This window comes from Aulonocara stuartgranti (assembly GCF_965226115.1).
Source record: "Aulonocara stuartgranti genome assembly, chromosome: 14".
NCBI classification, from domain to species: domain Eukaryota; kingdom Metazoa; phylum Chordata; class Actinopteri; order Cichliformes; family Cichlidae; genus Aulonocara; species Aulonocara stuartgranti.
This window is the reverse complement of record NC_138950.1, coordinates 13,684,313-13,701,389: the sequence shown is the minus strand read 5'-3', so window position 1 is coordinate 13,701,389 and position 17,077 is coordinate 13,684,313. Positions and strand designations below refer to the sequence as shown.

General features: G+C 39.8%; 1 protein-coding gene across 5 annotated transcripts in view; it reads right to left on the bottom strand.

Annotated features, from left to right (window-relative positions):
• The window catches only part of LOC309688327 (roundabout homolog 2), a 77,810-nt gene that overhangs the window by 29,611 nt on the left and 31,122 nt on the right, over positions 1 to 17,077 (bottom strand). For 2 of the 5 annotated variants that reach the window (XM_082503967.1, XM_082503969.1), the window contains exons 3-7: positions 9,597 to 9,754; positions 7,455 to 7,575; positions 7,237 to 7,378; positions 3,835 to 3,962; positions 267 to 391 (exon numbers count right to left, since the gene is read on the bottom strand). In XM_082503967.1, coding sequence (XP_082360093.1) covers positions 267 to 391; positions 3,835 to 3,962; positions 7,237 to 7,378; positions 7,455 to 7,575; positions 9,597 to 9,754 — 674 coding nt within the window. Of the gene's footprint in view, positions 1 to 266; positions 392 to 3,834; positions 3,963 to 7,236; positions 7,379 to 7,454; positions 7,576 to 9,596; positions 9,755 to 12,055; positions 12,152 to 17,077 lie in introns of those variants that run through there. The other 3 variants (XM_082503968.1, XM_082503970.1, XM_082503971.1) reach the window with 2 other exon arrangements.

The window sequence follows — 17,077 nt, the reverse complement described above, 5'->3', positions numbered from 1 at the left end:
TTAAATCAGACAAAAAAACCTGCTCACATTGTGGTGAGTCGTTCTCGCCTTTTAAACAAAGAAGGTGTGAAACTCTTGACTATTGATGTGATAAAGAATACTTGAAGTAAAGTTTACAAAGAATGCGCCAAGTGCTCATGAAGAGCAAGCCCGGGCTTGTTAGGGGAGCAAATGTATTTATATTCACTCATTTGGTGTCCTGGATGTCTCTGCTGCTGCAGTATTTAGCATTAGAGAGCGCCTTTTGCTTTGCTCCAGCCTCTTACCTGGCTGCCCTCTTTCTGCCAGAAGATGGCAGGTGGAGGGTTTCCCGTGGTGCCGCATTGGAAGGTGATGCTCCTCCCCTGGGTGGCAATCTGGTCTCGGGGCTTTGTAGCAATCTGAGGTGGTACTGGAAGAGAAGGAGGAGTGTGACCACCCATTAAAAGTCATACTTGTGCATGAAATGGCCTGCTTTATGAACGCTCCCTTTCTGCTGAAAAGCCAACCCAATTTTCTCCTCTATAATTTATCAGTGGGAAAGTGTTCATTTAATTTGAATGGGAAGGAACCATTCTGAATCCAATATGGCAAACCATTTTAAAGACGCCAACACTATAGCAACAATATTTCTTTACTTCCCCCTTTTCCTTAGGAATGCAAACACAGCAAAATGGTAGTTTCTTACTCTTTGTGCCATCCATAAGGGCGCATACTTGCTGATTCGCTGTATTCGGCACATTATTTTCACAGCAGCAAACAAACTGCTTCTAAGCAGTTGTAGCTGCTTGAACCAGTTTTAAATATATATTCGATTTGGAAGCCAGGATGAGAAACTGCCAAAGAGGAACTCTCTGAAGACCTAAGTTGCTTAATGAAGCAGGAAGGAAGCAAACAGTTGCCAAGTAAATGTAGTGAAGTAAAATAAAGTAATATAATAAAGTGGATCTATAAAACGTAATGATATTGAAATACTGAACGTCTCTCGGTTTAGTTATTTTCCAAAACCGCTGTTAACCCCGAGCTGGATCGATAAAGCGCTCGTTAGCTGTTAACGAGTGAGATTTAAGAGTCTTTTCTTTGACCTTCTGAGTTTTTTGATCTGTTGCTACATACTCATCATTATCACCCTCTCGTCCTTAATGAGAAAAATCACCTCCATGTCCTCTTAAAGAGAAAAATGGGGGGCGGGGGGGGGATGAAAGAAAATCATGGCAGCAAAAGCCAGCGTCATTCTGATGACATTTACTGAGTTATTTTGGGAAAGGTCTGAGAAGAGCTGCCAATTTCCAGCTTGGGTCAGATCACCATGTTATCCACATCATCACATCCTCTGTAGATTTACACTGACCACTGCATTCTGCCCCCGCCTGAATAATTGGCTCTCACTTCCCACCAAATGGGAAGCTTCTCTAGCCTGGATGCATCCTCTCTACAAATCTCTGCATAGTGCATATGGTGCATATGTAGCTGCACACACAAACACACACACACACACACTTGTATTAGAGCGCACAAATGCATATTTGGCTCAATACACAAGACAACTGAGTCATCTGTGTCGTGTCTTAATATTCTCACCGAGAGCATTTTCCCAGCCGCAGAACATCTTTTATCATTATAGTGTTGTGATGATCTTTCTGTGAAGTTTTTTTTCTCTTTCTTCAGATGTTATAATGTCTTTCAGCAGATCTGATGTGTTAGTCACATATAGCACAAGATTGCTCTCATTTATTTCATATTCACTTTGGCGCTACTTGTGGCTGTTTTTTATCATGGAGTCTTAAAGTGACTCTAAACCATTTTAAAGATTTTATGTAGATTTTGAATAAGATTTGCAATGTATATCAGTTTAATTCTGTAAGTCCTGTTTTAGTTAGAAGTCTAGCAGCTGGTGCAAAGTAGTCCGTCTGGGAGAAAGGATATTGGGAATATGAGCTCTTGGCTTTATGTCCCAATTAGAGATTTAACTGTGTGTTACTGTTGTCTAGCTGAAACATGATAGTTCAACTGGTTTAAATCTATTTTTAAATCTCCAGCACTGTGTTGCCAGCCAGCTTGTTGGTGCAAAAATTCTATTTTATGCCTGTCAGTCTTTGCTATCTTTGCCATTTTTCCTAAATTCACATAAAGACATGACAAGACGTAATGTGTTTTTGCAGCAGGTTGCAAGCAGCAAAGTGCCTAAAGATACTATTTAAAATCGGTTCTTCAAAATCTCTGTGCAGACATGTTGTTGGTTTCCTTGAGTTTGATGTCTTTTTCTGCACTTAAATGATTCATAGGTCAGTGTTAAGGTGCTTCTTTCTTGGTCAGTTCCAAGGACTGGGCTGAAAATGATTGAAAAATCAACCAGTGTCCAAAGAAAACCCTTGAATGACCTTCAGAAAGCCTGGAGAACTGATGCACAAGACCACTTTCAAAATATTACAGGAAAATCTGGCTCTTTCAAAGCTAAATATAAAGACATGAAGGGTACCTTTTGCAAGTACTGTGTGTCCTTTACTGGGGTTTTATAAAGCAGAAATAAGAAGGTGAGTTTGATCTGGACCTGATTTATTGAGAAAATAAGCCTAATGATGTCATATTGATGCCATCAGTCTTATCTTGACTAAAGGCCAAAATTAGAAGCTTACACAAAAAAACAAATTCATAAAAAAGTTGGAGTTTGAGGAGTATTGTGGGAAATGTAGGCAACACTGTTTTTGAAACTTGACCCAAATTAGGCGCTTGACAAAAGCACAATAAATATCAAGGTAATTGTGATCTTGATGGTCAAAAGCTTGATGCATCTCCACCAAACATATTGCTAGTACTAAGTCTAATGATAGAATATTAGTTTAAGTGCTCTGTAATAATGGATGAGGTCAAATACGTTGTTATTTCAGCCTCAGTTTAGTTGTAATTAAAAGCCTTTCAGCTGCATTTTGAACTCCTCCAGCTGCAAAAGAGAGAAGGATTTAGAAACTATGGTGCTACACTCTTCTCAACACAGCAGATGTGTGTTTGATAGGAGTCCTTAATCTGCTGTACATTAAGTCACTGTGTCTGGGGCTTACTTAATGCCTGACTGCAGCAACAGGCATGTTGTCAACATGTCAGTACCTAATGGAGGAACTCATTTACACCATTAGGCATTTATAGTTGCTTTTAAAAACCATTAAGAACGTCATACAGAAAATATTTTTTTCTAGACAAATGAGCAACATAAATGCCCTTCTGTGGAGAAGAATTAGATGGAAAGTGAACTCACAGAGCCGGCCGACCGGAATGATGATAGAGTTTGAAACGGAGAGAGATGGAGAATTAATGAGATGGATGAAACGCTGAGCAACTAAACGGAAAGTATAGCATGTAAAAGCACAAAGAAACAAAACAGAAAAGTGTGAACAGAAAACCGCTTGGTTCGGATTTCATTTACACTGAAAAAGGCATTAGCGGATGAAGTCGTCTGAGACTATTTAAACCAAGACACCGAGTGAGTGAAAAGGACGAGGAGGGAGGAGGGAGATAAAGAGACAGGAAGAGAGGAGGTGGGGGAGTCATGTCTTATTAATATTGAGACTGCTCTCTGGCAGTGAGTTAACCCACACATCTACCAAACATCTGTCAAATGGCGTAATCCATACGGTTTAGCATAAGCTCCTGGCAGCACCGCTGGACAGGGACTGATATAACACAGTGAGCGTTGGACATCAAGTGGGAACAGGCTTTGCATGATGCAGCTGCCATGTGACTCTACCTTATACGTGAAAATGGCCCTGAATTGAGAGCTTTTTTATGCATGTCTAAGTGTGTGAGTGTGTATATGTGTGTGTGTGAGTTTGTATACAATATGCATGATGTGCTTCTCACCGTGCACCTGCAGCATGGCTGAAGCCTCCGTCTTGCCCACACTGTTCTCTGATGTGCAGGTATACGTCCCTTCATCCTGCTCTTTCACGCGGAACAAACGGAGGTTGTTGCCGTTGCGGATTTCAAACCTGTGAATAAAAAGCGAGTTAATGAAAGATCTGGCGGATGCATAGCAAAATAAATAAATAAGTAACCATAATAATCTCCACAAAGTGAAAAATTCTGCCAGTGGTTTGGGGTAATGGAATTTCTTGTCCTTAGAAGGATTTCTTTGCTATCAGGTGGCATTATCTTGAAACCGGTGGAACAATGTGTCTTATCTGCTTTAGATATTGTCACAGGCTCCAGGAAAATGACTGAAACTGATGAAAATCAATTAGAAAGAAATGAGATTACCTCAACACATCGAAGGATTTTTCACTTGGTTTTGTACGGGCAGTAGATTAAATATAAAGACAGAGCAGAATTATTTATATTATGTACAGTGTAACTCTCTTTGTCTACGCAAGGCGTACAATTACTGAAACACAAAGAGTAAAATCTGCTTAAATTCCATTTATTTCATGGATCAGTGAGCAACCAAAGGAAGACATGAAATGGAAAAAGATGAAAGACAGAAAGGCTCTTTGCAAACATGAAACAACAATCTTCATCATCCTGTTGCCAAGTGGACAAATAAACTCTTACACCGCAGTCACCGTGACTTTGCTTTTTGTGCAGGTTTTGCCAAAATTGTTCAGGACATACATTTAAGCATTTGGTCTCCCATTAATGGATAATACAGTATATGGCCACGTTTAATGAGACGTATATGAGTAGCATTTTAAAATGTCTCTATAAAGACTCTTACACCAGGCTTATGCAGGGATCACCAAGTTTAAAGTAAGACTTCCCAATTCACAGAAAAATCACAGACCTGTCATACTTAATATGAATATTTATTCATTTATGAAATATTACCGACTATCACATTTTGCTACAATCCCCAGTGTGTGCAGGTCATGTTCAATATAAGAATATAATAATTAATAAATCAAGGGCCATATGTTTGACACAGTTTTGTGAAACTGTTGGAAAATAGTCAAAGCCAGTTAGCTTTCCCCCATTTCCAGTAACACATCCCTTTAGTGGCTGCTATCACAAGCTTCAAATTAAGCTGTAATCTGTAAAAGACTCTAACAGCAGCAGCCATTGTGGAGCAGGACTGCATTAACTCACTAAATTGAAAATAAGTAAGTAAAATTATATCTACATAAAATGTGAAAATTCTTTATGTGAAGTTCATATCTCTGCTGTTTAAGTCATTAAGCTGTTAAGTTTCAAAATAATAGAATTATTTATCAGTTTTGGCTAAAAATGATTATTATAGCGCCATTACCATAAGAAAGCATGAAACTTCTCTCCATTAAATTCTTGCAGTCTTTTCATTTTTTATGAAGTTTTGAAACAAGATGTGACTAAAGTACAGACTTTCATCACTAATTCAAGGCGTTTAACACAAACTGATCAAGAATTAAAACTGGTTTTTACACAAAATCCACTTTTTTCAGAGGCTCAGAATTAATGTGACAAACTAAAGTCTAGATTTCATGGTCACCGCCAAACGCTGTGTTTCCTCCCTTAAGATGCTCTGCCAGGCCTTTCCTGCAGCCGCCTACACTCGCTGCTTGTTTGTGGGTCTTTCTGCCTTTGTTTCTGTCTTCAGTAACTGAAAAGCACGCTGTGTTGGATTGGGATCAAATGGCTGACTTAGCCATTGAACATTATCCCATTTCTTTGGCTTGAGAACCTCTTGGGCTGTTTTTGCAGTATGCTTTAGACTAGTATTCATTTGTACTGTGAAGTGCGGCCCAACCAGTTTTGCAGCATTTGGCTGAATCTGAGCAGAAAGTATATCTCTGTACACGTAAGAATTCATCCTGCTACTTCTAGCAGCGCTCACATCATCAGTAAACATTAGTGATGTTTCCACTGGCAGGTATACGGGCCTATGCCTTAACACTGCCTCCACCATGTTTGACAGATGATGTGGTACGCTGGATCAGACCGCCAAAGTATGCTTCTTCATACTTTTCTCGTCCGGTCATTCTGATACATCTCGGCTTCATCTGTCCAAAGAATTTTTTCAGAGTCTAATCTGGCCTTGCTGCTCTTCCTGTTGAGTGTAACCAGTGGTTTATTGTTCTCTGTATTTCCATTCACAAAGGCATCTCATTGCAAACTTGACATGGACAGTCTACCTTTTGATTTAGTTGGATTTTCAGGGAAGTAATTTTTCAGTTCCATCTGTGGTCTTTCAGTCCATTTAGTATTTCTAAGATGGCCAGTTTTTTTTAAAGAATGTAGCAGAATGTTGATCTGGCCACTGCTAAAGTTTTTGCTGTCTCTCTTATTCTGATTTATTTTGTTTTTTTAAACTTTGCCTTCCTTCACTTGGATACACATCTCTTTGGCTCTCATGTTGATAGTTCCAGTGAAAAGATACCAAATGCAATATCATTACTTGGAATCAATTCCAGGACTTTTAACTGCTTAATTTTTGATGGTATAACAACAGAGCCGGCCTCATGTGGCCATGGAAATGCTTGTCAGTAAATGATCCAGCCTCTGAAAACTGGAGAAGTTTTAATTCCTAAACACTTAATTCAGTACTTTTGTCAATCCTGTTGAATCAAAGCTGAAAACCTGCAGTTCAATCACAGCTTGATAGTTTGATTTAAAAGCCACTGTGGTGGTGTGCAGATATAGTTACAAAAATTGCAATTGTCCAAATAGTCATGTATTTAGTCTAGATAGATAGATAGATAGATAGATAGATAGATAGATAGATAGATAGATAGATAGATAGATAGATAGATAGATAGATAGATAGATAGATAGATAGATAGATAGATAGATAGATAGATAGATAGATAGATAGATAGATAGATAGATAGATTAAAAAAAGAGTGATTAAAAACAAAATTGCTAAAGAGAGTAAAAGTAGGAATGACTTGTAAGAGAGAGGTGTTCATAAATAATATGAACACTATAAATCTGCGAAAACAGCTGCATGAAGACATAATACAAAAATCTGTTTGGGATCTTATGCCTGACTGGTGTGATCACCTGTCACAAAATGAACGGTGTTATACGGTTTTATAGAGAACGGTAGGAATGATTTCTCGATGTGTTCATTATGGCTGCGAGGTGGAATCAGTCTGAGGGAGAAGGCGCGCTGCTGCCTCAGAAGTGCGATGTGATGCGGGTGTGATATGTAACAGAAAGACATGAGTTAATAAACAGCTCCTGCACATATTTACGTTTTCTGGGGCACGTGTGTTAACACAAGAGTGCTCTCAGGCTGTGTGTGCATCAACAGTCTGTCTCTCTATTTGTCTGCGGTCATGCCCATCAGCTCACCTCCCGCGGGGAAGCTCTCCTTCTTCTCGCCGCCATCGCACAGTAGGAGCAGGATCCCCGTGGACCTCACATAGAAAGTCAACAGTCTCTTCCTCCATGACCACCTGGTTAACAGGCCTTCGCACCAACACGGGGCGCTCTGCTAGACAACAGATGCCTTTAAACATGACCACTTTATGCTCTTCGAAGGACTGACTACGTAACTGTTTGAACCTCACCATACACCACCAGCTCTGCAGGATCACTGTCCCTCTCTCCAACCATGTTACTGCCCACGCAGACGTACATGCCTGCATCGCTCTTCCTGGTGTGAGAGATCATCAGTTTGCCACCACGCATCTGAAAAACACAATGGCACGTTTAGTTATGTTTGCACTGATGCAAAGATCATTAATCGCTCATATTCAAAACACTGTATGAGTCACTGTAGGTGTACGTGTATACGTTGCTGTGATGTTTATTTTCTACCTACATTCTTATGCTTGAGGTTCTCAGCACAGATTTACTTGAAATTAAGTTCAGTTTAAAGCTCCTGCTTGAGCTACTGACGTAAACAATATCTTTCATCCGCCTGTGACTTCTCACAGTTCCAAATCTATTTTTCAACAACCAGAGATTGTGTCCAGCTGTTGTTTTTACACATGAGAGGACAGAAGAAAAGCGACAGCAGAATCAGAGACACTTTACGCTCTGCAGCGTACGAAGGTGTCCGCATTAAATGATAGTCAACAGAAACTGTTGTCAGTCTGAATTGATATCTCTCCCACCTGTACAACAGAGTTTTTCTAGACCATTTGAGGGAATATTTATCAGTCCTGAGGAAAGAAAGACAAACCAGAATCTATCCACACAGGTCTTTGCTCACAGTTGTACACGTTAAAGTTTAAATTAATTTTGTTTGGTCATTTTCCTTTTTGAACACCTCTTTAACCTTAAAATTTCAACTTATTCCTACCCCAGGTACTCAAAGTCTACCTTTGCAGTCTGTAGTGACTCTGTAATAAATCACAGATGTTTATTGCTTTTTTAATTTTTTAAGTAAAATAATGAAAGACAGATTTTAATTAAGTGTGACTCAGTCAGAAGTGAAACTGTACCTTTGTGAACTATTTTCAGAGATGGATTCATACGCATTTGGAGCACTGCAAAGTACTCACATCACTAGAGAGTATGTGGGATTAACTCAAAATAAACTTCAGGGCTCGTGTTCATTTCAAATGTAGGTCTCTATTGTATTTTTAATAGTTTTTGGCAACAATTGAGCCTCACAGCACAGACCAATAATATTTATCACACTTCATGTATAAAGGCTATGGCCATTATTAAGCACAGTTCGATGTTGGTTTTCATTGGATTTATATCCAGAATTATTGATCATGGATGTTAGGAATTGGAAACTACAGCAGGTCTATAATAAACGAATCAGTAAGAAAGTAACAAGGATCCGATCACTGTGCCTCTGGCTGCCACCTGATCCACAAAGCACCAAACTCCTATGACTCCTCCTTCAGCTGGTGGCCCACAGGACAGCCCACGGGTACGTCTTTCTTTCTCGTGGGTATACCAATCCCTCCACCTCAATATTCAGGAGCTCTGTCATTTGGGAGAGGCTCAGGGTAGAGCCGCTACTCCTCCAAAAGGAGCCAGTTAAAGTGGTTTAGGCATCTGATTAGATGAGGTGGTTGAAGCGTGTCCTAAAGGGAGGAGACCCCGAGACAGGCTCAGGACATGCAGGAAAGATTGGATCTATTAGCTTTGAAGGCCACCTGAAATCCACCGCCTGGGGCACATGTTCAATCATCATAATTTTGAGATGTCCGCGCAGCCCCTCGTGATCACTGTCTGATGACAAAATCCAAAAAACAGACATCCATCTTCCTCTACCTCTTCTGCCAGGGAGGTTGGTATGATGTTTTTGGTTGTTTGTTTAGCAGGACAACTGAAAACATTCTGGAGTGAGATTTTTACCAGAGGTGAGACTGCATCCAACTTAAAACTGGTTAACCGTTTGAGGTCTGAGTCATCATTGGTGATGGGCAGAACTCTAACCCTAGGCACACAAGCTTAAAATTTTGTTTTCTTTAGTCACTCCCCAAAGTCTTTGCAATCAGAGAACAAAGAAAATCATCATTCTTACTTACACAGATCAAAAAATATTTACAAAAGAAAGTAAATTTTGGCTTTCTCCCAAATATATGGTTAGGTTTAGGTTACCAGCTATGACTACTTTGACCTCTGAGGTCTTGATTTTTGAGATGATCCAGAGATGTAAAGATTAATGCAGTGGAGTTTATCGGGTTTACAAATCGCTGTATTTTTCGCAAAAAATGAACGTTTTTTCTAATGATTGTTGAACTTACAGTGACGCGCTCATCTTTGGTGCTGACTCGGACGTTGTTGCGTTTCCAGGACACGGTGGGCTCGGGGTGACCTCGTGGAGGTACACACTCCAACACAGCAGGCTCACCGGCAGCTACCACCACGTCACTCGGGGCCTGCCGGAAATCATCTCTCAGGACTAAAAAGAAAACACAAAGAAATCTAATTAGCTTCAGAAGGCCCTGTATGAGTAATGTATTTAAAACAAAGACTGGAAATCAGACTCACAGATCAGCAAACAGGCACACAGCCATATAACCAGTATCAACAAATGAAGCACCAATTTGTCTTGGAAGTAATTAAGGCTGCTTTCTCCCAGGTGAACCATCTTTCTGCTGAGAGTTTTCTGAACACGTTTTTTTTTTTATAGAGAAAGTCAATTATTGTGTCTGCATGTGCCTGACTGCTTACATCCCCAGCATTGTCCTTGTTAGTCTGTGCTTGGTTTTAAAGCCTGCATCCTACTCTGATGTCTCTCCTGTCAGAACAGATGAATAATGCACATCTCTCATTCCAACATGGAGTAAACAAATAACAGCACATTCATAATTTAGCCCGTGTGCAGGGGAGAGAAAGAAGAAATAGTGCCTCTGAATCAACGAGAGGATTGTGTCTCTGATTCAAGAGCTATCTTACAAATCTTCAGCACATCTCTGAGTCAAGAGAAATCAGCACCGACCGAGCAAAGCCTTTCCGCTCGTGTCATTTCTAAAGTTTGAGCTCCCGCCACCCTGTGGATGACGACAGAACTTTGACACGGCGACCTCTGATATCTTCTAATCTTGTGCTGTGATTGACAGATGAAAGCCTCAGTGAGAGCTGCGAACTGAACACTCTCAAGAGACCTGCTGTAGAATTGAACTGAATTGACAGGCTCGCATTTTCAATAGACACACTCCTACAGGATCCTTTCTGAACCAAAGTGTATTATTCCAGTATAATCAATCGGTCTGCTTTTACACGGTAATGAATATTTCATCGATCTTTCTGAGATGCAAAGATAAAAGATCTTGGGCTTTTCTGCCAATCTTCACTCAATGACTGCCTTTGTAACAGACCAAACACAAATCATTTAACACCTCTCTGCTGGCCAAGCGAGACATTTGGAAAGGGTTTTTTTTTAAGTCTTTACAAGGCAAAACAAGTGTAAAAAAAAGAAATGTGAGTTCACTTGCTCCAATCAAGTGCTAAGAACTGAAGTTCTCTGAATGTCTGCTGTGGCTGACTCATCAATGATAAGAGCCTTCTTCTGAATATCGGGCTATTTCTGGCTCTGCCCTGCACTTAGGGTTAGGGTTATTGATTTTGGCAAGTTTAGCCAACACTCCAGCAATGAAAGCCCAAATTTACCTTAGAGTAGGGGTGGCCAATTTTCCCAAATCATTTTCTCAAGGGGCCACATGAGAAACTGGCACTGCTGTGGAGGGCTGCACTAATAAGCTGAATTCAATGCTGCTCAATATTATTTGGTTCTATTTATAAACTGCTAGTCGATGTTACAATTAGGCCCCTTGGGAAAATTAATTACTCACCTCTGCCTTTGAGTCACAATTGATAAAAACTTGCTTATAGCTTTTTCAAAATAAGTGTCAACAGTGTTGGGCAAGTTACTTTGAAAAGGTAATTATAGTTACTAGTTACGTCTTCAAAAAATAACTGAGTTAGTAACTGAGTTACAATATTCTAAAAGTAATTAATTACTTGAAAAATAACTATTGCGTTACTTTAAAAAAAAAAAAACGTTTAACCCTCTGGGGTCCAGGGTATACTTGGCCATTTTTCACTACTTTTGATTTTCCCTCCACATTTTACCTTTAAAAACTATTTACTTTGCCCTGTTTGGTATCATTCTTTTCAGCACAACCTCACGTGTCTGAATTTACAGTTTTCATTTTGACACACTGTACTAACACAACTGATCTAAAATCAGACAAAAAACATAAAATCCGAGTAGAAAAGGTTATATTTTTACTGTAACAACCACAAACATGTTTAATGAATCATATTTCATAACTTTAAATACAAATATAAATTGTCAATTTTCAAAATCATATGCATGTTTTGCAAACAAAGTTATTTGCATCCATTAACTTTTTACCCTTTTTTAAAATAACCATTTCAAACTATTTACAGAACAATCAGCTGTTCTGCATTCAATAAGATGCCACACAAATTATTTGTGCCACTCCAAAAAATAATTTCTGTCCACTGTAAAGGAGAACATCACAGCCTGCAGGTCTGACAGCAGCAAAGTGTATCACTCCTCCTGTTTCTACCTGGAGACAGCAGTTGCCTCATTGTTCTGACACACAACACAAAACTATCTACAACACTACACACTAACGACACAAGACAACACATTAACTACACACTCCAAACACGCTAAACGTCACAAATCTCTCACATCTCAAAACACAATTTAAAAACTGGTATATATCACCTTGTTGCTTTGTCTTTAAGTGGTCATGTGACTGGCCGACTACTTTATTCTTCCTCAGTCAAACAGCAGCACTCATGCGACTGTTTTGCCCCCTTAGCTCCAGGTGTTGTGCTAGACAGTGATCGTGATTACCGTCCGCGGGAGCGCGCGCAGCAGCTTAAAGCTGTAGCGCCCAGATTACTTACAGCTACTTCCGTGCAACTGATATAAGATGCGGTTGAAAAACAGTAACGGACAGCATTTTCTTGTTACTAACTGTAACGATAGGAATAGTAATTAGTTAGATTACTCGTTACTGAAAAAAAGTAACGGCGTTACTGGTCAACCATCACTGGTCAACATACAGTTAAAGTTGAGTGTCGAGCACTGGTAGCATCATTGGTTATATTCATTAGGTTTAAAGTCTCCATTCATTAGGTGGTTGACATCCACGAGTAAACCACTGGTGGTTGTCAGGGGGGTCATACATCCTTAACTCTGATGCAATGGTAGAGGAAACACTAGTTTGCCTGCTGCAAGTCAAGAGAACATAATATCCCAGTGGCCATCACTTGCATATCAGAGCTAATCTCTTGCTTTTTTAGAGGTTATTTCAAAAACCTTTGGTCATTTGTAAGTATTTGCAATCCCACTATTAGAATACTAAAACCCTCTTATCTCGGTTGAAAATATTTTGCCTCTTGGATTGTTAAATTAATACTTTTCAAGGTGTTGTTTTTTTTTTTCATTTGTTCAGAATTATAGCATAACACTTTTGCAATCTTTTTCTACTCCTGTTATTTTTTGCATGAGTGGCTCCATAGTAGTAGTAGTTCACACATTCACTTAACAAGCAAAAAGTCATTCAAGAATTCAAGAAGAAAAGACACAAATCCCTTTGGGGTTGTGTCATGAAGGGCAGCTAGTGTAAAGATCTGCCAAAACAAACTTGCAGAGCTAAAAGTTGCTTTTCTCTGTGTTTTTATAGATTGCTTCTGGTTTATTAACTTGCAGAATAAATATGTTTCAGTCTGGACCTAAAATAAGCATACCTTGCTATTCAACAGCTTATTAATGAAATATCATTATGTGTGTTTTTAAAAAAGAAATTATATTAAAATATTAATTTCTTTAATCTGAAATGACTTGCAGCTTTTTTCACTTGTGTGAAAATTAAGATTGGCAGAACTTTAAATTTCCAATAAAACTGGTTTTCACTGTAAACTGTTGAGCTGCAGAAAGTGGTATATGGAAGCTAGTGGCGTCTTTAGTCACTGAGAATTGTGACATTTCTGTAAGCCACCTTAAATCGACTTGCACTTAGTTTATTCTCAGCCAATTACTCTGAGTACCTGACTAAATCTATGCAACATTAATTATCCACCAGCATGCCTGACAGGTCCGTGTTGACATGGTAGCCCTGGCCTTTTAATACAGCATCAATATTCAGATCCACTGGGCTTGAATAAAATCTCATTTGAAATCACTTTATCGCAGCTGTTTAAAGATGGAAAATCATTTCTCACTCTTGTTCAACAGGCACGATTGTCTTGGGGTAATCAGCAATAAATATTCAATACTTAGTCAAGTGCCAGACAGTCAATTCATTTACCTTCTCTGCCCATCTCTCTTTAACTCAGGCTGTATTGTAACTAAATTGCATTGAAAACAAAGAGGAAGTTTACCCTCTTTACCGACTGAAATCATTTTTTTCCCCCAATTTCTTTTTGTTTCATGCTACGAGATTTGAAGTGAGAAGTCTTTTGGAAATTAAGACTTCTGACCCCTTTGAAATCATCAAATTTCTCATTTACCATCAGTGATATACTAATTATTATTCACAGTCAATCAATGCGGTACAGAAGCTCTTTATGTATCCACGGACCAAAGATCTGCTACAAAGAAAAATACCCTCCACAAAATTCCCAACACAACATTTGGGAACTTCAGCAAAACCAAACACAAAGAAAGAAACACAATATTATATATAGACCAAAACTATCATATGTGTAGATACAATATATACATGGTGTTTAATATGAGGTATGTACAAGAAGAAGAAAGTGTGTACATTATTGTACTTTTATTGAGCCCCGTGGGGAAATTGCTCTCTGCATTTAACCCATTCACTCAGTGAAGCAGTGGGCAGCCATTGGGCGCCCGGGGAGCAGTGTGTAGGGACGGTACCTTGCTCAGGGGTACCTCAGGGTAGCTGTTAAGGGGAATCGAACCCCCGACCTTCCGATCATGGGGCAACCACTCTACCTACTGAGCTATCCCTGCCCTACAAGTTGGCTCTGTTGTCGCTCTTCATTCCTGGATGAGTGCAGCTTACGGCTGTGGATCATTGGTTGTGTCTGCCTCTTATTAGTGCACCAACCCAGCATCTTGGATAGGAAGCATATAGGGACTAGCTTTGCTCTTGATCCAGAAAGGTCTGCAGCACTCTGCCAGTGTGGCCTGGGCACAATATCCTGCTGCAGGGCATGGTCTGTGGCAGGTCGCGATCTAGTCATGATCATTATGTTTTTTAATTGTGCTGTTTGAATTTTGTTTTCGTGTTCCTCAACATGAATTTCCCAATTATTTTGTGTCCCCTGAACATCAGTATAGTTTCATATGTACTCATTAAAAGGCAAAAAAAAGAGTCCACATTTAGTGGTTGGATGTTTGGTGGAGGAGTAAGCTCTGTTGGCTTTCATGCCTGTTACATAAGTTCAAGTCATACTTTTTTTTAAACAAATGTGCAGTTCGGTTAAGTTTAGCTGTTAAACGATTTGGTTAGATTTAGAAAAATACAATACGTTTTCACTTCGTTTAAAACTTTTTTTTCCCTTGCTGCCATGCAATCATCTCTCGGCTGCTTCTGGAAACCTGCTTCTGACACAAAACATGTTTCCTATTGAAATGCATTACTTATAAATTTGTGTTCAATTACATAAAAAGTTATTATTCATGTCCATGAAGCTGAAAAAAGGCACAACTTCAGGTTGGAGCACCTCACCTTGGTACCTCTGGTATTGCTAAGAACAATCAGATCAAAGATGGTATTCTTTTTTCCCACTCCTATGTGGTATTGACAATGGTATCAAGTATTTTCTTTGGTATCAGCAATGACTTTGAAATACTGGCATCATGACAACCTTTGGTCTGAGTCTACTGCTTAAAAATGCAGTAAACTGAACAAATTCTGAGGCGTACGAGTGAGCTCATTTGTGTTCAATAAACAAATTACCAATCCCACCACTGACTAAAAGCAATCAGCGTGAATTGAAAACTACTCACAGAATATGTCTGGGTTTTCTAAGATATTAAAATGGATGGAGTACAACCAAAAACGATATTTCTTACAACAGTCTGTTCATCAAATAACCCTGAAGCTGCTCACTTGGCTGCATATTTGAAATGCTTTGCAGAGCTGAAGGGCTAATTGAAAGTGCTGCATTATTTTTAGACTTCAGTCTGCAAGGCCTGGTGAGATAGGAGCACTGAGGCCTTTGTTTCACTGCCACAGTGACTGAAGTGAAAAAGTTATGGGCAAGGAGCTAATCCCTGAACTGTACATATGCACACACACACACACACACAGACATGAGTTCGCACAGAAAGCCCATGCACGTACACACCTTTAGCATTTAAGTCCTAGAGTCCCCAGGCACAGTCTCACAGAAAGTGGGACATTTGAGGGTCGAAACGAACGCCAGAGAGCAGAATTTCTGCCACCATTACCCCCAAACACTACAACACAAGCTCCGAAATGTTCTTTGAAGTTCAAGTTAATGTGATCCTTCCTTGCTCTGACTTTAAAGGCTGCCATGCCAAACAGTTTCCCATGGATGTTTGTATGCAATGACGGTCCCACCACGAAATCGACAAACTTCTTCAGAAACACAGATGAACCGCATCTCCTGAGGGGCTGCTGTCCCTAATATAACTTCTCAGACATAATGCGACTGGGTCTAGCAAGCAATCTTCCAAACCAGGCCCCACACTCTCTCCTCTATCCATTCACACTGGGCTCAGACAAGCAGTGTGGTTACTGCAGGGCAGTTAAGAGTTGACCCTGCCTCTGCTCAGACAAATCCTCATATTCCCCAAGGCACTTTCTGTCAGCTTAGACAATACAAAAGCAGACCTAAATGACTTTTGGTGGTATATTCTTTTATGTGCTGAGTATTCCAGGAGCGCCCGTTCATTTCAACTACTTTAATATTTCAGGGATATACAGATTAAGAGACTTAATCTCCCCGAAAATATTCATCACTTGATTTTTAAGTGATATTATAGACTTGAGCAGATGAGAGCTAAACACTGCAGAAAGGCCATCTGTTAATGTTTTTTTGGAAACATGAACAATAGCGATTAATCATATGAAAATGCCTTTGTATTGCATATTGTATATGGATGACTAGCAGTCCATGGATTCTTTATACGCAGCGGCTGAAAAAAAGCAACACATGACGCGTGAGTGTGACAGACAGGAGAGTGGGGGGGGGGGAATCTGCAGAGGTTTTGTGCAAAACATGAGGTGACAGCGAGTGTGGGAAGGAGACACAGTAGACAGCATTGGCCTTGACAGATGTGTGAACGCACAACTAGCTCTGTGTTTTCATGGCTGACAGGTAGGAGGGTGGACAGAAGGGTAAAAGGTCAGCAGCAAGCGCACATTTCGGAGAGTTGCAGACGACCCGCTGCTTGACTTCGATTGTTCTTTTATTCCGGAGAGCAGAAAAGCCGTTAGGGAGGTGGTCTAATCCCATTGCTGTGATACTGCCCTGTCATAGCTAATGGAGACTTTGCCTACAGCGAAGAGAGATTGCTTTAATCCACCCATTGTCTGATGGTGTTGATGGGTGATGAGAAGGCACTCCAGGGCAAACAGCCATTATGACAAAGACTTGGTCATGAATCCTTCCATTTTCCAAAAATGCAATGCTGTTTCAATTACAAATCGGCACTGAGTGAAGACATTTTTGCAATATTAGTAATCCCTGACAGGATTCATATAAATCATGCCAGTGGTTCATATTTGCACAACTGCAT